The sequence below is a fragment of the mitochondrial genome of Schistosoma mansoni, assembly GCF_000237925.1.
Source record: "Schistosoma mansoni mitochondrion, complete genome".
NCBI lineage: Eukaryota > Metazoa > Platyhelminthes > Trematoda > Strigeidida > Schistosomatidae > Schistosoma > Schistosoma mansoni.
The window spans coordinates 1-14,415 of record NC_002545.1 but is presented as its reverse complement, the minus strand read 5'-3'; the positions used below and the strand labels follow the sequence as shown (position 1 = coordinate 14,415).

General features: G+C 31.5%; 12 protein-coding genes and 25 non-coding genes across 37 annotated transcripts; all 37 read right to left on the bottom strand. All coding sequences in view use genetic code 9, as the record gives it.

Moving 5' to 3' along the window:
- ND1 (NADH dehydrogenase subunit 1) lies at nt 1–879 on the bottom strand. Its single transcript has one exon. It carries the CDS (start codon nt 877–879, stop codon nt 1–3), a length of 879 nt encoding a protein of 292 aa, NP_066216.3.
- Nucleotides 880–895: 16 nt separating this feature from the next.
- Nucleotides 896–969, bottom strand: KEF69_t23. Its single transcript has one exon. It is a non-coding gene; the product is annotated as a tRNA-Asp (tRNA).
- Nucleotides 970–989: 20 nt separating this feature from the next.
- Nucleotides 990–1,352, bottom strand: ND3 (NADH dehydrogenase subunit 3). The gene has a single exon. It carries the CDS (start codon nt 1,350–1,352, stop codon nt 990–992), a length of 363 nt encoding a protein of 120 aa, NP_066215.2.
- A 15-nt stretch (nt 1,353–1,367) lies between these two features.
- KEF69_t22 lies at nt 1,368–1,437 on the bottom strand. The gene has a single exon. It is a non-coding gene; the product is annotated as a tRNA-Lys (tRNA).
- Nucleotides 1,438–1,462: 25 nt separating this feature from the next.
- On the bottom strand, nt 1,463–1,525 carry KEF69_t21. Its single transcript has one exon. It is a non-coding gene; the product is annotated as a tRNA-Gln (tRNA).
- Nucleotides 1,526–1,554: 29 nt separating this feature from the next.
- Nucleotides 1,555–2,814, bottom strand: ND4 (NADH dehydrogenase subunit 4). Its single transcript has one exon. It carries the CDS (start codon nt 2,812–2,814, stop codon nt 1,555–1,557), a length of 1,260 nt encoding a protein of 419 aa, NP_066214.2.
- ND4L (NADH dehydrogenase subunit 4L) lies at nt 2,787–3,047 on the bottom strand. The gene has a single exon. It carries the CDS (start codon nt 3,045–3,047, stop codon nt 2,787–2,789), a length of 261 nt encoding a protein of 86 aa, NP_066213.2.
- Nucleotides 3,048–3,061: 14 nt separating this feature from the next.
- On the bottom strand, nt 3,062–4,156 carry CYTB (cytochrome b). Its single transcript has one exon. It carries the CDS (start codon nt 4,154–4,156, stop codon nt 3,062–3,064), a length of 1,095 nt encoding a protein of 364 aa, NP_066212.2.
- Nucleotides 4,157–4,173: 17 nt separating this feature from the next.
- Nucleotides 4,174–4,244, bottom strand: KEF69_t20. The gene has a single exon. It is a non-coding gene; the product is annotated as a tRNA-His (tRNA).
- Nucleotides 4,245–4,248: 4 nt separating this feature from the next.
- Nucleotides 4,249–4,319, bottom strand: KEF69_t19. The gene has a single exon. It is a non-coding gene; the product is annotated as a tRNA-Glu (tRNA).
- Nucleotides 4,320–4,342: 23 nt separating this feature from the next.
- Nucleotides 4,343–4,996, bottom strand: COX3 (cytochrome c oxidase subunit III). The gene has a single exon. It carries the CDS (start codon nt 4,994–4,996, stop codon nt 4,343–4,345), a length of 654 nt encoding a protein of 217 aa, NP_066211.2.
- An 18-nt stretch (nt 4,997–5,014) lies between these two features.
- Nucleotides 5,015–5,083, bottom strand: KEF69_t18. The gene has a single exon. It is a non-coding gene; the product is annotated as a tRNA-Gly (tRNA).
- A 55-nt stretch (nt 5,084–5,138) lies between these two features.
- On the bottom strand, nt 5,139–6,722 carry ND5 (NADH dehydrogenase subunit 5). The gene has a single exon. The coding sequence runs from the start codon at nt 6,720–6,722 to the stop codon at nt 5,139–5,141; it is 1,584 nt and encodes a 527-aa protein (NP_066210.2).
- Nucleotides 6,723–6,751: 29 nt separating this feature from the next.
- Nucleotides 6,752–6,819, bottom strand: KEF69_t17. The gene has a single exon. It is a non-coding gene; the product is annotated as a tRNA-Arg (tRNA).
- Nucleotides 6,820–6,828: 9 nt separating this feature from the next.
- On the bottom strand, nt 6,829–6,901 carry KEF69_t16. Its single transcript has one exon. It is a non-coding gene; the product is annotated as a tRNA-Leu (tRNA).
- Nucleotides 6,902–6,908: 7 nt separating this feature from the next.
- KEF69_t15 lies at nt 6,909–6,975 on the bottom strand. The gene has a single exon. It is a non-coding gene; the product is annotated as a tRNA-Ala (tRNA).
- Nucleotides 6,976–6,983: 8 nt separating this feature from the next.
- ND2 (NADH dehydrogenase subunit 2) lies at nt 6,984–7,823 on the bottom strand. The gene has a single exon. The coding sequence runs from the start codon at nt 7,821–7,823 to the stop codon at nt 6,984–6,986; it is 840 nt and encodes a 279-aa protein (NP_066209.2).
- Nucleotides 7,824–7,856: 33 nt separating this feature from the next.
- On the bottom strand, nt 7,857–8,378 carry ATP6 (ATP synthase F0 subunit 6). Its single transcript has one exon. The coding sequence runs from the start codon at nt 8,376–8,378 to the stop codon at nt 7,857–7,859; it is 522 nt and encodes a 173-aa protein (NP_066208.2).
- Nucleotides 8,379–8,398: 20 nt separating this feature from the next.
- KEF69_t14 lies at nt 8,399–8,463 on the bottom strand. Its single transcript has one exon. It is a non-coding gene; the product is annotated as a tRNA-Phe (tRNA).
- Nucleotides 8,464–8,484: 21 nt separating this feature from the next.
- Nucleotides 8,485–8,546, bottom strand: KEF69_t13. Its single transcript has one exon. It is a non-coding gene; the product is annotated as a tRNA-Ile (tRNA).
- A 28-nt stretch (nt 8,547–8,574) lies between these two features.
- Nucleotides 8,575–8,648, bottom strand: KEF69_t12. Its single transcript has one exon. It is a non-coding gene; the product is annotated as a tRNA-Asn (tRNA).
- A 17-nt stretch (nt 8,649–8,665) lies between these two features.
- Nucleotides 8,666–8,725, bottom strand: KEF69_t11. The gene has a single exon. It is a non-coding gene; the product is annotated as a tRNA-Ser (tRNA).
- A 44-nt stretch (nt 8,726–8,769) lies between these two features.
- On the bottom strand, nt 8,770–8,834 carry KEF69_t10. The gene has a single exon. It is a non-coding gene; the product is annotated as a tRNA-Leu (tRNA).
- A 10-nt stretch (nt 8,835–8,844) lies between these two features.
- On the bottom strand, nt 8,845–8,909 carry KEF69_t09. The gene has a single exon. It is a non-coding gene; the product is annotated as a tRNA-Tyr (tRNA).
- A 10-nt stretch (nt 8,910–8,919) lies between these two features.
- Nucleotides 8,920–9,369, bottom strand: ND6 (NADH dehydrogenase subunit 6). Its single transcript has one exon. The coding sequence runs from the start codon at nt 9,367–9,369 to the stop codon at nt 8,920–8,922; it is 450 nt and encodes a 149-aa protein (NP_066207.2).
- Nucleotides 9,370–9,384: 15 nt separating this feature from the next.
- Nucleotides 9,385–9,978, bottom strand: COX2 (cytochrome c oxidase subunit II). Its single transcript has one exon. It carries the CDS (start codon nt 9,976–9,978, stop codon nt 9,385–9,387), a length of 594 nt encoding a protein of 197 aa, NP_066206.2.
- KEF69_r01 lies at nt 9,979–10,730 on the bottom strand. Its single transcript has one exon. It is a non-coding gene; the product is annotated as a s-rRNA (ribosomal RNA).
- On the bottom strand, nt 10,731–10,790 carry KEF69_t08. The gene has a single exon. It is a non-coding gene; the product is annotated as a tRNA-Cys (tRNA).
- KEF69_t07 lies at nt 10,737–10,796 on the bottom strand. Its single transcript has one exon. It is a non-coding gene; the product is annotated as a tRNA-Cys (tRNA).
- KEF69_r02 lies at nt 10,797–11,851 on the bottom strand. Its single transcript has one exon. It is a non-coding gene; the product is annotated as a l-rRNA (ribosomal RNA).
- On the bottom strand, nt 11,852–11,925 carry KEF69_t06. Its single transcript has one exon. It is a non-coding gene; the product is annotated as a tRNA-Thr (tRNA).
- A 34-nt stretch (nt 11,926–11,959) lies between these two features.
- COX1 (cytochrome c oxidase subunit I) lies at nt 11,960–13,492 on the bottom strand (the record flags this gene model as incomplete). Its single annotated transcript has 1 exon — nt 11,960–13,492. A coding segment is annotated over one exon (1,533 nt), but the record flags the coding sequence as incomplete, so codon positions are not given.
- Nucleotides 13,493–13,811: 319 nt separating this feature from the next.
- Nucleotides 13,812–13,876, bottom strand: KEF69_t05. Its single transcript has one exon. It is a non-coding gene; the product is annotated as a tRNA-Ser (tRNA).
- KEF69_t04 lies at nt 13,877–13,948 on the bottom strand. The gene has a single exon. It is a non-coding gene; the product is annotated as a tRNA-Trp (tRNA).
- A 31-nt stretch (nt 13,949–13,979) lies between these two features.
- Nucleotides 13,980–14,049, bottom strand: KEF69_t03. Its single transcript has one exon. It is a non-coding gene; the product is annotated as a tRNA-Met (tRNA).
- Nucleotides 14,050–14,273: 224 nt separating this feature from the next.
- On the bottom strand, nt 14,274–14,343 carry KEF69_t02. The gene has a single exon. It is a non-coding gene; the product is annotated as a tRNA-Val (tRNA).
- Nucleotides 14,344–14,347: 4 nt separating this feature from the next.
- Nucleotides 14,348–14,415, bottom strand: KEF69_t01. The gene has a single exon. It is a non-coding gene; the product is annotated as a tRNA-Pro (tRNA).

Below are 14,415 nucleotides of genomic sequence, written 5' to 3'. Positions count from 1 at the left end.
CTATAACCCAAACAATACAACTAAGTATGATACAACCATTATTACACTATACTCCCAAACTAATTGCACAAACCTATCAAAACGAACACGAGGAAAAGACCCACGCATCATTATAAACAAAATCAAATGTAACACTATTATTATACATCTTCTACCCCAAAAAACAAATGACCTAATTCATCTAAAAATAAACATCATAGCATATTCACAAGCAAATATTACTAAGAACAATACACTTCTATACTCTACTGTTACACCTCTCACAAGCTCACTCTCACACTCCCCATAATCTAAAGGCGTACGATTATTCTCACTCACTAAAACTACTAATCAACATAAAAAACCTATGGGAACAATTAACACTAAAACACTCCTTATACCAGGATCACCATAACCAAAATATAAATAACCAAACAAGATTAATATACACATAAATATCATTTCAAACATCACTTTAGAAAAAGAAACCCGAATACACCTTATTAACCTATACTTAGATCATGAACATCACCCTAATAACAGTATACCATAACCCAAAAAAGAAAAAACAACTAAAAAATATAATAACGCATACCACCTATCGATACCACTTTGAAACATTCCGTAAATCTCAACCCTAACTAAAAAACATACTACCATAACTATACACCCAAATACTGAAAATCACCTTCGAAAATTGAAACCATGCACTTTCACCTTTCTCAGTAACTTTAAAAAATCAGCAAAACTCTGTACCAATCCACATAAACCAACCTTATTTGGACCCTTACGCAACTGAATATAAGATAAAATCTTACGCTCTCCCAAGATATAAAATGACACTAGTAATAAAATCATTATCAAACCTTCTATCAAAACTACCAATTCATAAATAAGCATATATCTATTCACGCATCATACACTAACTGGATATACTACAGAGTTACCTAAAGCATGACAAGCTTCCATTCTCAATTAAACTAAATGTATCCCTTCACTCAAAACAAATACTACATCCACTTTATATACCCAAAACCTACCTCTATCAAATAACAAAAAAAAACAAAAAAGAAAAAAAAGAAATAACATCAATATGTATAAAACCAAATCCCATCAAATACGACTTTTAGCAATAAAGAAACTTCCAAATCGAATACTACAAATAATACTAATAAATTTAAGTAAGAAAACCTAAAAAAATTCTCTTTGTAACCATGCCTCAGAAACCCGCACTCAAATCTACTATACCACTCCTTAAGTCTAATATAGTGATCTAATGAAAATCTAAATCCTAAAACATAAAATGTTATAGATCCTATGATTAAAGTAAAAAAAAATGCTACTATTAATAAAGCTAACAGACTACTACTCATACAAGCAACTTTATATCCGACAGGTCGCAATATACTCGACACCCTTGAATTAAGAATCCAATACTCTATATTAAGTTACTATCAGACCCCTTAATCTACGGTCTATTACACAAAAACTGGTTCCACGAACCTCCTCTTCAACCAAAACGAAGTATGCTAAACACTTAGTTTTTCTATTAATAAACTAGAATCTACGATAAACTTAAACTACCATAAACATTAACAGTCCTATAAACATAAAGTAAATAACATAAACTAGTAAACCTTTTATACCCATTACTATAATACCTTTCCTGTCTAATAATGAATTTATAACTAAACCTAATACCATTAATCCTAACAATCTACCCCCAAACAAAATCATGACTGCTGATAAAATCAATACAAAATCCTGTCTTAATAAACTTATAACGGCCACTCCCACTTCTCCAAAAAACTGTAAAGTTGGGGGAAAACTCGATGCACCCATAAATACCATGACACTTACTACCTGAATGAAAATAACCGAACAAAATACAGTTGATAAAATTAATCATCTTCGAGACAATATGCACCTATAGCCTCATCATATAAATATAAACATTGCACTTACAGAACACCCATGACCATAAAGATACAACAAACTAATTAAATCCGTATTATACTCACCAAAAATCAATATTACAACCCTCACCACTATATGTAACAAACTCAAAACAGCCAATCAACGCTTAGAATCAACTTCAGCATAAGCTCAACACATAAATACTAGACTAACCATAAAAATTACTGCAACTACACTAGATACATAATTGTTAACTAACCATCTACTACATACCCGAAGTACACCTACTATACCTAACTTCATTATATATCCTCTTAATACCACTCTGACTGGTCTACTAGCTTCAGCATGAACTATGGGCAGCCATCTGTGAAAAGGAACTAACGGAATCTTTGTACAAAACATTATAACCATTATGAAATAAAGTAATCTTAACTCGTTATTATCATTACCTCAACATAATATTTTAAACCCCCCCTCACTTAAGCTAACTAAAAGAATACAAATCAATAACGGAACACCCCTTAACAACACATATCCAATCATATATCATCTAGCGACATAACGCTCAGGATATAATCTTTTCTTAACTAATAAATACAAAGCACTAATAATTGAAAGTTCATAAAAAAATCAAAACAACAGAGCTTTATTTACAACTGATACTATTATAGCTCTAATCATTCTTAAATATAACACCATACTTGATAAACCCATCACTACAAAAGCTCAAACTATAGTGACAACTAACAATACCATTAAAAACCTCAGACAATCACGTATAAATAAACCATTTATTAAACAAATTTTTATCCTTGAATAGGATAGTCCTATACAATACTGATGACACCACACAATCAATCCTAACAGTAACCTGTAAATTAAACCCTTTATAAACCAATAGAAACCCGCAAACATCCCTCCTTTATCTCTACACCTACAATTATTAACATTAATGATATTTCTATCACAAAAAGCCTCATTATCGTAACAAATATCATACGACAACCATTAATTCTATCTAATAAACTTACTAATAACACGATAACTTTAAATCTCTCAACTATAATTATATATTTAAATAAACGAAACTGACACAATAACAAGCTTAATATAAATAATCCACCACCCAATAATACAATACCTATCATTTCTTAACCACAGACTACGCTATATGAAAATAATGTAACGGAACAAAACTTGAAAACTTAAAAATTGTTAATAAAAACAACACCAGAAATCTATAATATTGAGCTATGAGATTATAAGGATATTCAGCATGACAAGCACCAATATACCCTAACCCTACACAGAACCTTAGTAACAATCAAAATTTAACCTGCCGAAAAACAGAATATATACAACTTATTTTACTACTCGGCAACCATAAAACGAACAGAAAAATCAAAACAATTAATAAACCACCCAACTTAGAATTAACAGATCGAAGCATAGCATAATATAATAAGAAATACCACTCAGGCTTTATATTCTCCGGAGTAACCAAAAATTTAGCCTCGATAAAAGATTCACAATCTAACACACAATGAGGAACTACAAACATACATGTTAATAACATTACAAAAACTCCAACTATTACAAATACATCCTTTATAGAATAATACTTATGAAAGTAAACACAATCACTATATCTATCACTGATATACAAAGGCATTCTCGAACCAACCGAATGCAAATAATATAAATGAAATAAGACTAGAACTAATATTATTATACCCAAAACAACATGCATTGGAAAAAATCGCAGTAAAGTCTCAGTAACAGTAACTGAATACCCACCAACTATATAAGTATACAGTAACGAACCAAAAAGAGGAATTCTCAAAATAACAGAAGTTAACACTGTAGCAGCCCAATAGGACATCTGATGCCAAGGTAAAATATACCCCAAAAAAGCTTCAATCATTATTAATAAATAGAGCAAAAAACCAGAACTTCACACAGCTACCTTATTATACCTTCTATAATATAACCCACGACCTATATGAACATATAATAAAAAAAACATCACACTTACACCTCAAATATGTAAATAACGAACAAATCAAGAAAACAAATTATCGTCAGCTCATACCAAAAACCTAAACCTACTAATCGAACTATAGAATAAAGATAGTACAACCCCACTTATAACCTGTACCACCATGAAAATCCCTAAAATAAAACCAACACATCAATAATATTTTAACCCAATAGATATAGGAAGATCCACCAATTTACCCACTATTAACTTCTTCACAACTAATATAACCGACCTGATCTAACTATCTTATACTAATAGATCTTCAACACCACAAATTGAAAGTTTAAGCTTAACCTAAAAGACCATACTACTAACCGTTATTTAACATAACTCTTTAGACACGAAAAATCTACTTGCTCTCAAACTACAATAGATTAGCAAACCAAATTAAATCATATTAAACTATAAATGAACTATATATACTACTAAATAAACCAAGAGTCATATATAATCAACAAAATGTCAATACACTATTAACATTTTATTCTTCCAACGAATAAATCTAGACAACTGAAAACCTGATAACTCATATAAACCAAACCTACCTAAAATAACATGCCTGAGATGTAATCCAACCAACATAAAACAACTCGCATAATATGGATCACACAAAGAATTAACTACACTATTCAAAAATTCATCCACAGCAAAAAAAATAAATAATAAGGAACAAACAAGTGATAAATAAACAAAGATACGACCTTTTACACTAGCCAAATTTCTATGAAAAGCAGAAATAAAAAAAGAAGACATTATCAACAAGTAGGTTTCTAGAATAGGAATACCTAATGGATAAGAAATTGCAACGCTAGAACCCTTAATATACCAAAAACAACAAAAAATTATAGTAAGAAAAACAATTAACTCCCTAGCTAAAAACAACCAAAACGCCATCTTACAACTAATCCGTAACATAAATATATCTCAAACTACATACTTGCGAAACAAGTAAACTCATACACACAAAACAACTGTCATAATAAACGGATGATAAAAAAATATGCAAGGAAGCACCGCAAAAAATAATACTAAATTTACTAAAGAAAAGTAACTCACTTACTGTACATCTATTAATATAATGACTTCATGAAATTAAAGATCACTTACTTGGAAAGAAAGTATATTTACTTATACTACCATTATTAAACCATCTAAACTTTATACACCTAGTAAATTATAACACTCCCACTACTCACTTCTATATACTAAGTACTATCACTACCAACATTAAAATTCTCAAAACCAATACTACTAAACCCATGTATCAACCCAACACTAATCTCCTTAACAATCGATACAAGTAATTAAATAAAGCTATCTCTCAACGAAATACTACAAAACTAATCAAATCTGAAAAAGTATACATCAACCCTTTAAATAAAACCACTAAGCTATTCATCCCGCCAAATTTATCACATCCACTTATCTTCCAGTAACCAACCACAAAACCAAATCCAACTATCAATCCAACTATGTATACCACCGACAACAACATTGACTGATAACAAAATAAATCAGTATAACCAACCACTAACCTAAATAAATAGCTATAGCCTAACACAGAACTTAATAAGGGTAAATATAAGCTAATTGAATAAAACCGACGAATCCTAATCACTTTTCTGACCCCCCCTCCATCAAAAAGAAAAAATAGTCGCAAACTATAAACTACAGATAATAAAACACATAATATTATAACAATCACTAAACACACTTTAAATACTTTATACCCACCAATTCTACTAATAAAAGCATGCTTACTAAAATATATACGAATAAAAGGAAATCCAGAAAGACCAAATAATAAAGTGAATAAATATACAAACTCACGTAAGCAACCTAAAAAACTCACCATCACCTGATTAACTTTCTGCCCACCAAAACCCCCAGAAATATAATCACCAACCAAAATAAAAACTAAACACTTACTTAATCCATGAATCACCAATTGAACCAACCCCAAATCATACTCACCCAATAACATCATCACTACGACTCATGAAATATTACTACAAGTAGATAAGGCTATTGACTGCTTTATATCATTACAAATTAAAGAATACGTACCCCTAATCAGTATAGTTAACAGAGCACAAGCCATACTAAAACTATACAACAACCTACAACCCTCAAAACATTTCATTACTTGCCTATACTCTAAATAAAATCATATCCCAGCAGCCACTAAAGTAGAGGAATGTACTAACGAACTAACCGGAGTGGGAGCACGCATTGCCTCTAATAATCAACTCGAAAAAGGAAACAGAGCCCTCTTAGTAGCTACCACTAATAATATACACAACGAAACTAAACAGGAACTGCCGCTCCCAGTTATATAAAATGCTAACAAAAAGAATAAAGCTACATCACCAAACCGAGACGAAACTAAAGTCACTACTCCACCCCGATAACACCTCCACACCCCATAATACAATATTAGCAAAAAACTAACTAACCCAAGATATTCTCATAATATAAGAGTCGAGACTACCTCATAACTCAATACAAGAACTACCATCACAGTACTAAACATAAACATCCTCACAGCTAAAATCTTTCCATATCTATACTCATCCAAATAATGAAAAGCATAACACAAAGAAAGTATCCTGCAACATAAAAGCATCAAAAGCATTCTACTACTAATTCCACTAGAAAAATGCAACCTTATATCCCCGAAAAAAAGATAAGCCCTACCCAAACTGTATCTAACCACACCACCCTGAAATACTAACACTGAAAGAATAAAAATTAACGACAATAAAACTACACCTATCAACATTAAAAATACAATCTACTATTTATCAGAGCATACTGATAGTAACATGATCAGTTACCAACTCCACGGCCGAAACATGGACCTCAAAAGACTATCAGCTTTATAACAATACATATGAGAGCTAACATAAATCACTCTATAATCGACGCTTAAAATCAACCCATATAATCTGGCACATATGCTTAAGAATAACAGTAGAACTAAAAGCTCAACTTTTACTTGCAGAGTAAACATTATGAAATTTAAATATACTGTCTCAGCCCTTTATCACCTTAACCAGCTAGCACACCACATAGACTTGACCACCTGAGTCCTAACCACTCACTTAATTAAATATAACTGCTCCAAAAAACAATAGATAAACCATACTACCAACACATAAACTCTAGAACCAACCATAAAATAACTAAAAATAACCTTATACCAAAATCTAAAACTCAACGGAAAAGAAATCAATCATAGCATATACCTAAACATACAAAAAGACTTACTGAAATACACCAACACACCAGTCGCCCAAAATGAATAATATACTAAAATCAAGCAAAAAGCATCAACCCCTACCAACCAAAGTATATATATCAACAAACAGCTTGATCTAACAGTCATATGACATCAAACAATAAACCATTTACTACTATTAACCCAAAAACTTAACCCACTAAATAAAAGCCCCAGAAACACACATAACATCAAAATCCAACCATAAAATCTACATACAAAACACCCTACTCTAACTAAAACAACCTTCATCAACACTGATATACATCAACAAACTATTCAACTCTTAGCACCTAAAAAAGTACTATATATCCAACCAATAAATGGAAACATACAAAACTTCACACCTACCCCCACCAAAAAAAAAAAAAAAAAATCAGAATATAATACACCAACCAACATCAAAGATGATGATATACTAATAGCATAAATGTAACTTAGTAAGCCATCAAATACAGAAACACTACCTCCATACATAAAACAAGGAATTAAAGATAACCTACCTAGCTCAAAAAACAACCAAAATATCATAATATCCCCTCTAAGTAATGTTATTAAACAGAGAAGACTCACCAACAATAGCGACACGTAAACCTTTACCACCCCTCTTTACTATATACAGAATCTGCTTATTTACTAATGATCTACACTAAACTTTAATATCTCTCTAACGATAAACCAATGAATAAATACCACAAGTATCTCATAAATAAACAAGAAAACCATAAAAAAATAAATATAAAAAGAACTACCTATACATAATCAACCTACCCTCACACCTAAACGAATACCTACTGAAACTTTCACAAAGGGACGAATAACCGTAACAAAGGGACGAATAATGTAACTTATTATCTCAACATACTGAATAAACGGAAGAATCCATATCGGACTACCTTCTGGAATCATACTACCAAAAAACTCAACAGCAGAGACATTTAAGCGTGTAACTATTAATGAAATAAATAAGGGCAAAACACAACAAACTAAAAATGCAAAAAACCCTATCCAACCATAAATATATGGACACCGAGTCATCACTAAACCACAAAACACACTTATCATTACAAACCTGTACCACCATTCTGATATCATAACCTTGACTAAACGCAATGAAATCCATTCAACTAACTTATTATACCATAATCCAATAAACATTTACTATAAATTAACAACTTCTTTTCCTATATTTCTATACCTCCAGAACTTCAAACTGACACTCTCTCTACTAAGCTAAGGAAAACCCTCATATCACATAACTACCGAGGAAGATAACACATCTTACAATTTATTATATCGGAATAACCTGCTCAGCAGCCCTCTCGGATCAAGTTCGTTGAGTATATGTTCATAACGCTCATAGAAAACACTTAATCCAATTTCATCTTAAGGTTAACAGCCTAACAATTTATCTTAATCTACATGAGCATACTATTACTAATTGTAGTAAAACATGCCACCTAAGACACTAAACCCTAATTTCAAATTAAGATATTCTATTTTACTATTCAATCTACTTAATCCTTATTATTAACAGTAATATAAACCATAATAGAGAGGTAACAACCTATATTCAAACCCTAACTCTGACCCATTTATATCTGGCACTCTACTTCAATATACATCCCGACTAGACTAACTCTACCTACAAATTTACAATTTGCCATACTCCCCTTATACTAAGCCAGTTTAATTGCGATTAACGAAAATATCTACTAGTAGAAAACCCAACAATAAAATTTATAAATACTAAACTAATCATCAACACTAAACATAAAAACAGATAGATTAAAACTTCAGAAACTCCACATAAATAAAATCTATTCTCCATCAACCCTTCATCCATAACGCTCACATCTCTCCACACCCCAAGTAACAAAAATAATAAAACTACGAAACCTGCTCAACCTCGCAGTTTAAATCTAAATAATCTAAATTTAGGAAACGCCATACTTACATAAATTAATATAACATAGATACCACCAACATAAACCAAAACAAATAATAAAAAGTATCAACTAAAACTAAAAACCTTAAATATCCAAAGACTTACTATAAAAGAAACCAAAACCAATAAAACTGCTCGAGTCAAAGGCCTACCTTTAAAAGTAAACCCGAATAAAACTATAGATAATAAAACTAACATCATAAAAATTTCTACTGTTTACATCTTTTTATTCATTACAACTTCAACCACTATAGGCATATAAGCATGACCCACACCGCATAACTCTGAACAATAACCTGTAAATACCCCTAAACGACTTAATATTACCCCTAAACAATTAATTCGACCTGGAACCGCATCCATCTTTATATATAAATCAGGAACTGAAAAAGAATGTATAACATCTCTAGATGTTACAAGTAATGAATATGGCACCTTCATTAATAATCGTAAAGGCTTATTAACACCACCTATCAAATCAGTCATAAATGAATCATACTTTGCCCCCCTTGATAATTCATAAGATCAATACCACTGATGACCTATCACCTTAACTGGATCAGAAAAACAAAACGAACTATAATAAACTAAATATTTCAAGTTAAAAAAGCATAATACTAAAACTATAAAAGATGGAACCAAGGTCCAAACAAATTCCAATAACCGAGATTCACTTGGAATAATTATACTTACTTGAAAAGACTCATATATCTGATAACACATTACTATAACACATCATAACGGAATAAAAACCCTCATTCCTAAAACATATAATATTAAATCATAATAAACTAATAAATTATATTTCATCCCTATCCACAAATGAAATTTAGCGCCTGATTCTTCAAGCACTACCATGTTACGACTTAACTCAACTTATTGTCGAGATTGTCGGGCGATGTGTACGTAAACTATTTCAACCTTCGAGATAACATACTATTAAACCCCTACTTCCGAGTCCTAAATCTGAGTAAATTTCATCTACTATTTTTATAAATGTAACGCATAACAACCTATAATATTAGCAGCATATAGACCTGTCTTAAATTACCGAATATTTACTCACTTATTATCTCTAAATGTAAATATACAAACGGATATACACTAACAAATCTAATTATAGTGAAATATTTAGCGGACCATCTCTTTAATGTACACGTTCCCCCGGACGAATTTAATTTACCGCCAAACCCTTTCAGTTATAACTGTGGACAAAAACTTTATAATCTAATAAAGGGGTCTCCAATCCCTATTTTGCTCAGATTCTTCTATACATTATTGAATTATTTTCCAACAGAAACCTATTTTACCAACACACTTCCTAATTTACTCAATAATTATTTCAACCAACAAATAAAATGAGAAGAAGACAGTTTAACCGCGACTGCTGGCACTGTGACTTAGCCTCTTCTAACGACTAGTAACCATCATTAAATCTCTTTATACTAACAGTCCTAACTACTACTATTTAAAAATTTTTAATTTATACTTAATCAACCATATAATATCCGTATGTAGCTCTACTAATCACATTTCTACTTTCTACCAGGGTCAAATAGAAAAAAGTGTGGACTAAAACTACTAGTCTAAAACATTTTTGCAAAATATCTATAGTCACACTCTACCCGTGTATACTTCCTATTCCTATGCGTACAGAAACACTGTATTCTAATAATCCTTTCGTACTAATTAGAACCAATTATAGATAAGAACCAACCTGGCTTACACCGGTCTTAACTCAACTCATGAAGATTTAAAAGTCGAACAGACTTCCTTTTCCAGCCTCTACACCGAAAAGGTTCAACAAGCCAACATCGAGGTAGTAATAAACAGATCAATAGGACCTCTCCCTGTCCTTTACTCAGTTATCCCCAAGGTAACTTTATCCTTTATCCATAAAGGATCTAAAAATAAATGAATAATCTACATTTACCCCAAACAAATCTAACACAAAAAAAGCTCTTGGGGTCTTTCCGTCTAATAATGTAACAATGGGTTCCTAACCACTAAACTAAATTCAGATAATAGACTATCACCTTAATCACACCTCATTGAACCATTCACAAGTCTACAATTAAAAGACTATATATTATGCTACCTTAGCACGATAAATAATCGCGGCTATTTAAACAAACTTCTTCACTGAGCAGGCCTTACTATTAAACAATTAACTAATAGCAATGTTTTTAATAAACAGTTGAGTGCAATACTGAAAAAAGAAACAATCAATAATCTAACCTACTTATTCCACCATCATTATATATCTAATTTTACTAAATGACCTCTCTTAACCAACAAGATTTTTATTAATCAATCTTCTAAGCTATGTAAATAACTTTACTAACCTAAGACAATCTTAATCTCAGACCCTATCACATAATAATTACAATATCTCTGTCCTAAATAACCAACACACTCAGCTATTCCCTAAGTTCGATAAATAAAGTCACTAACCAGATATCAGATCACACGAATAATTTATCACTACCTACATAGTTTCTCTAATTATACTTACTTAGTAACTTATCCAACCTCACCAACTAACTATAATTAACAGAATGAACTATATAAAATCGAGAACCTTTCGGGAAATAGAATAACCTATAATACCTCAATGAATCATGATACAAAAGGTACGTTATCCACCAAACTATAAATTTATTTAACTGGCACTCACCACAACCCAGCAGACCTATACACTATGTATCTTCTTTAGTTTACAAAACTAATATTATAACTACTTTAACTATACTGCCTAACCCTTGTTTAGCCACCTATTTACTATGATTACCTAAGATTGCTTAGCCACCCACAACTTAGAAGCATTTAAATAATCAACATGACTAGGAACAGGAACAGTCATCACTTTCGTAACACACCCACCTGAACCTCATAATCCTATTACACGATTACCAACAACCAAAGACTCCCACAAAATAAATAATAATACAAAACCTCTAACAACTGATAATACTCCACCAATTCTTCTTATAACATTAACCCAATAATATTCTTGATCATAGCAACTTACACGACGAGGAAGACCATGTATACCTAAATAATGCATAGGAAAAAAACACAAGTTAAAACCAACCATAGATAATAATCAGTGACCTTGTAATAAATACTTATTTAAACTATAACCAACTATAAACGGCCATCACCATACTAGCATTATCACTATTCTTCTATAAGAACCTAAAGAAAGAACGTAATGAAAATGAGCAACAACAAACCAAGTATCATGAAACAGTATATCTAAAGCAGATGCAGATAAAGCCACCCCTGTGACACCACCAACCGTAAATAAAAATATAAAACCGACTAATCACCATACTATGGGATCTAAAACCCGCATACCACAACTATTCAACATATAAAGTCATGAAAACACCTTAATACCAGTAGGAACACCTATTATCATAGTAATAGAACTAAAAAACACTCCAGTTAACGAATCAAAGCCAACCATAAACATATGATGACCCCATACTACTCTACCTAAGCATACTATGGAAGCCATAGCGCAAATCAATCCATAATAACCAAACGACGAATCTTTATTCCTTAGACTCATACAGATATGCCTAACTATACCAAAACCCGGAAGGATCAAAACATAAACCTCTGGATGACCAAAAAACCAAAATAAATGCTGAAACAAAATAGGATCGCCACCGCCTGACGGCTCAAAAAAAGCAGTTCCAAATTTACGATCAAATAATAACATCGTTATTCCTCTGGCTAACACAGGTAACGAAAGCAATAATAAAACAGACGTAAATAGATAAGCCCATACTATTATCGAACATTTGAATCTTAAACGACTAAAAATCGTAGAAATGAAATTGACAGATCCAATTAGACTTGAAACCCCTGCCAAATGAAGAGAAAACATTAAATAATCTACACCAAAACCAGACCCCTCTCAAATTGATAAAGGAGGATATAGAGTTCAACCAATTCCACACCCATAATATAACCTAAGTTCCATATAAAAAATAGAAGGAACCATCAATCATAATCTTAAAGAATTTAAACGAGGCAATAACAAATCATCTAAACATAAAAATATTGGAAGGAAATAATTACCAAATCCACCTATTAAAATTGGCATCAAAAAAAAAAAAATCATAGCTACACCATGATTAGTAACCAAATAATTATAAACATCTACAGAAACCAATTTATAATAAGGATCACATAAATTTAAACGAATTAATAACCTTAAACCTAAACCAATAAACCCACCTCATAACCCAAAAACAAAATATAATAACCCTATACGCTTATGATCTAAAGAAACAAACCAATGAAAATATCCAAGATATAACCGACGATATAACGGACCTAAATCAAAACCATAATTATTATAATACCGATAAACAGAACGTATGAAATTCTTTATACCTCAACCCACAGTTCTATACACCCATAACAAAGACATACCAAAAGATAAGATACTTAACCACCCACCTATAAGAATAAATGCAAAAAACCGCCAAATCTTCAAATAACAAACATATTCAAAGTAAAGATAACGAAGTAACCGAACAGACATCGTAACTATAAATATACACCACCCTAAAATGACACTCATAATCTTCTTAATCAACTTCATAGACCCACTTTATACTAATTAAAGAAAGCAGAAGCACATTATATACTCCTAAATTATCGTTAGCAGCGACAACTATATACTACTTTCCAGCCTAAGACGCAAAGCACTTACATCACCTCTTACTTTGAAAGTAAACAGTCCAAATTAACCTATTAAGCTATAATACTTTACTTCACACGTTTATCGTAACCAAGATGTGCGCAACTAAACTGCAACAATTTATGCACATGAAACATAAAGTTTACTTAACTTAACATCTATACCCATAGCCACAAGTCATCCTACTACTTAACGACACATAGTACTATATTCACTAAAAAAAGCATAATATAACACACTATAAAACATAAACCAGTACCTCTGATTACATATCACATAACGTACAACACTAACTTTAAGCCTAATATTAACATAAAAGGAATACTAACTAGATCAACCTTATAATAACCTCTCACTATCTATGTATTTACAGTAACAAATAAAATAACGCTGGGAGCAATACTAAACCCCGTTTTCTGTGTGTAAAACAAACGTTATATCTTAACTACCACGTCAATATCAGCAAGCCCGTATTATTACAGATCCTCAAACACCCAAAGTTCGTATTCTTATAAACTACTTAACTG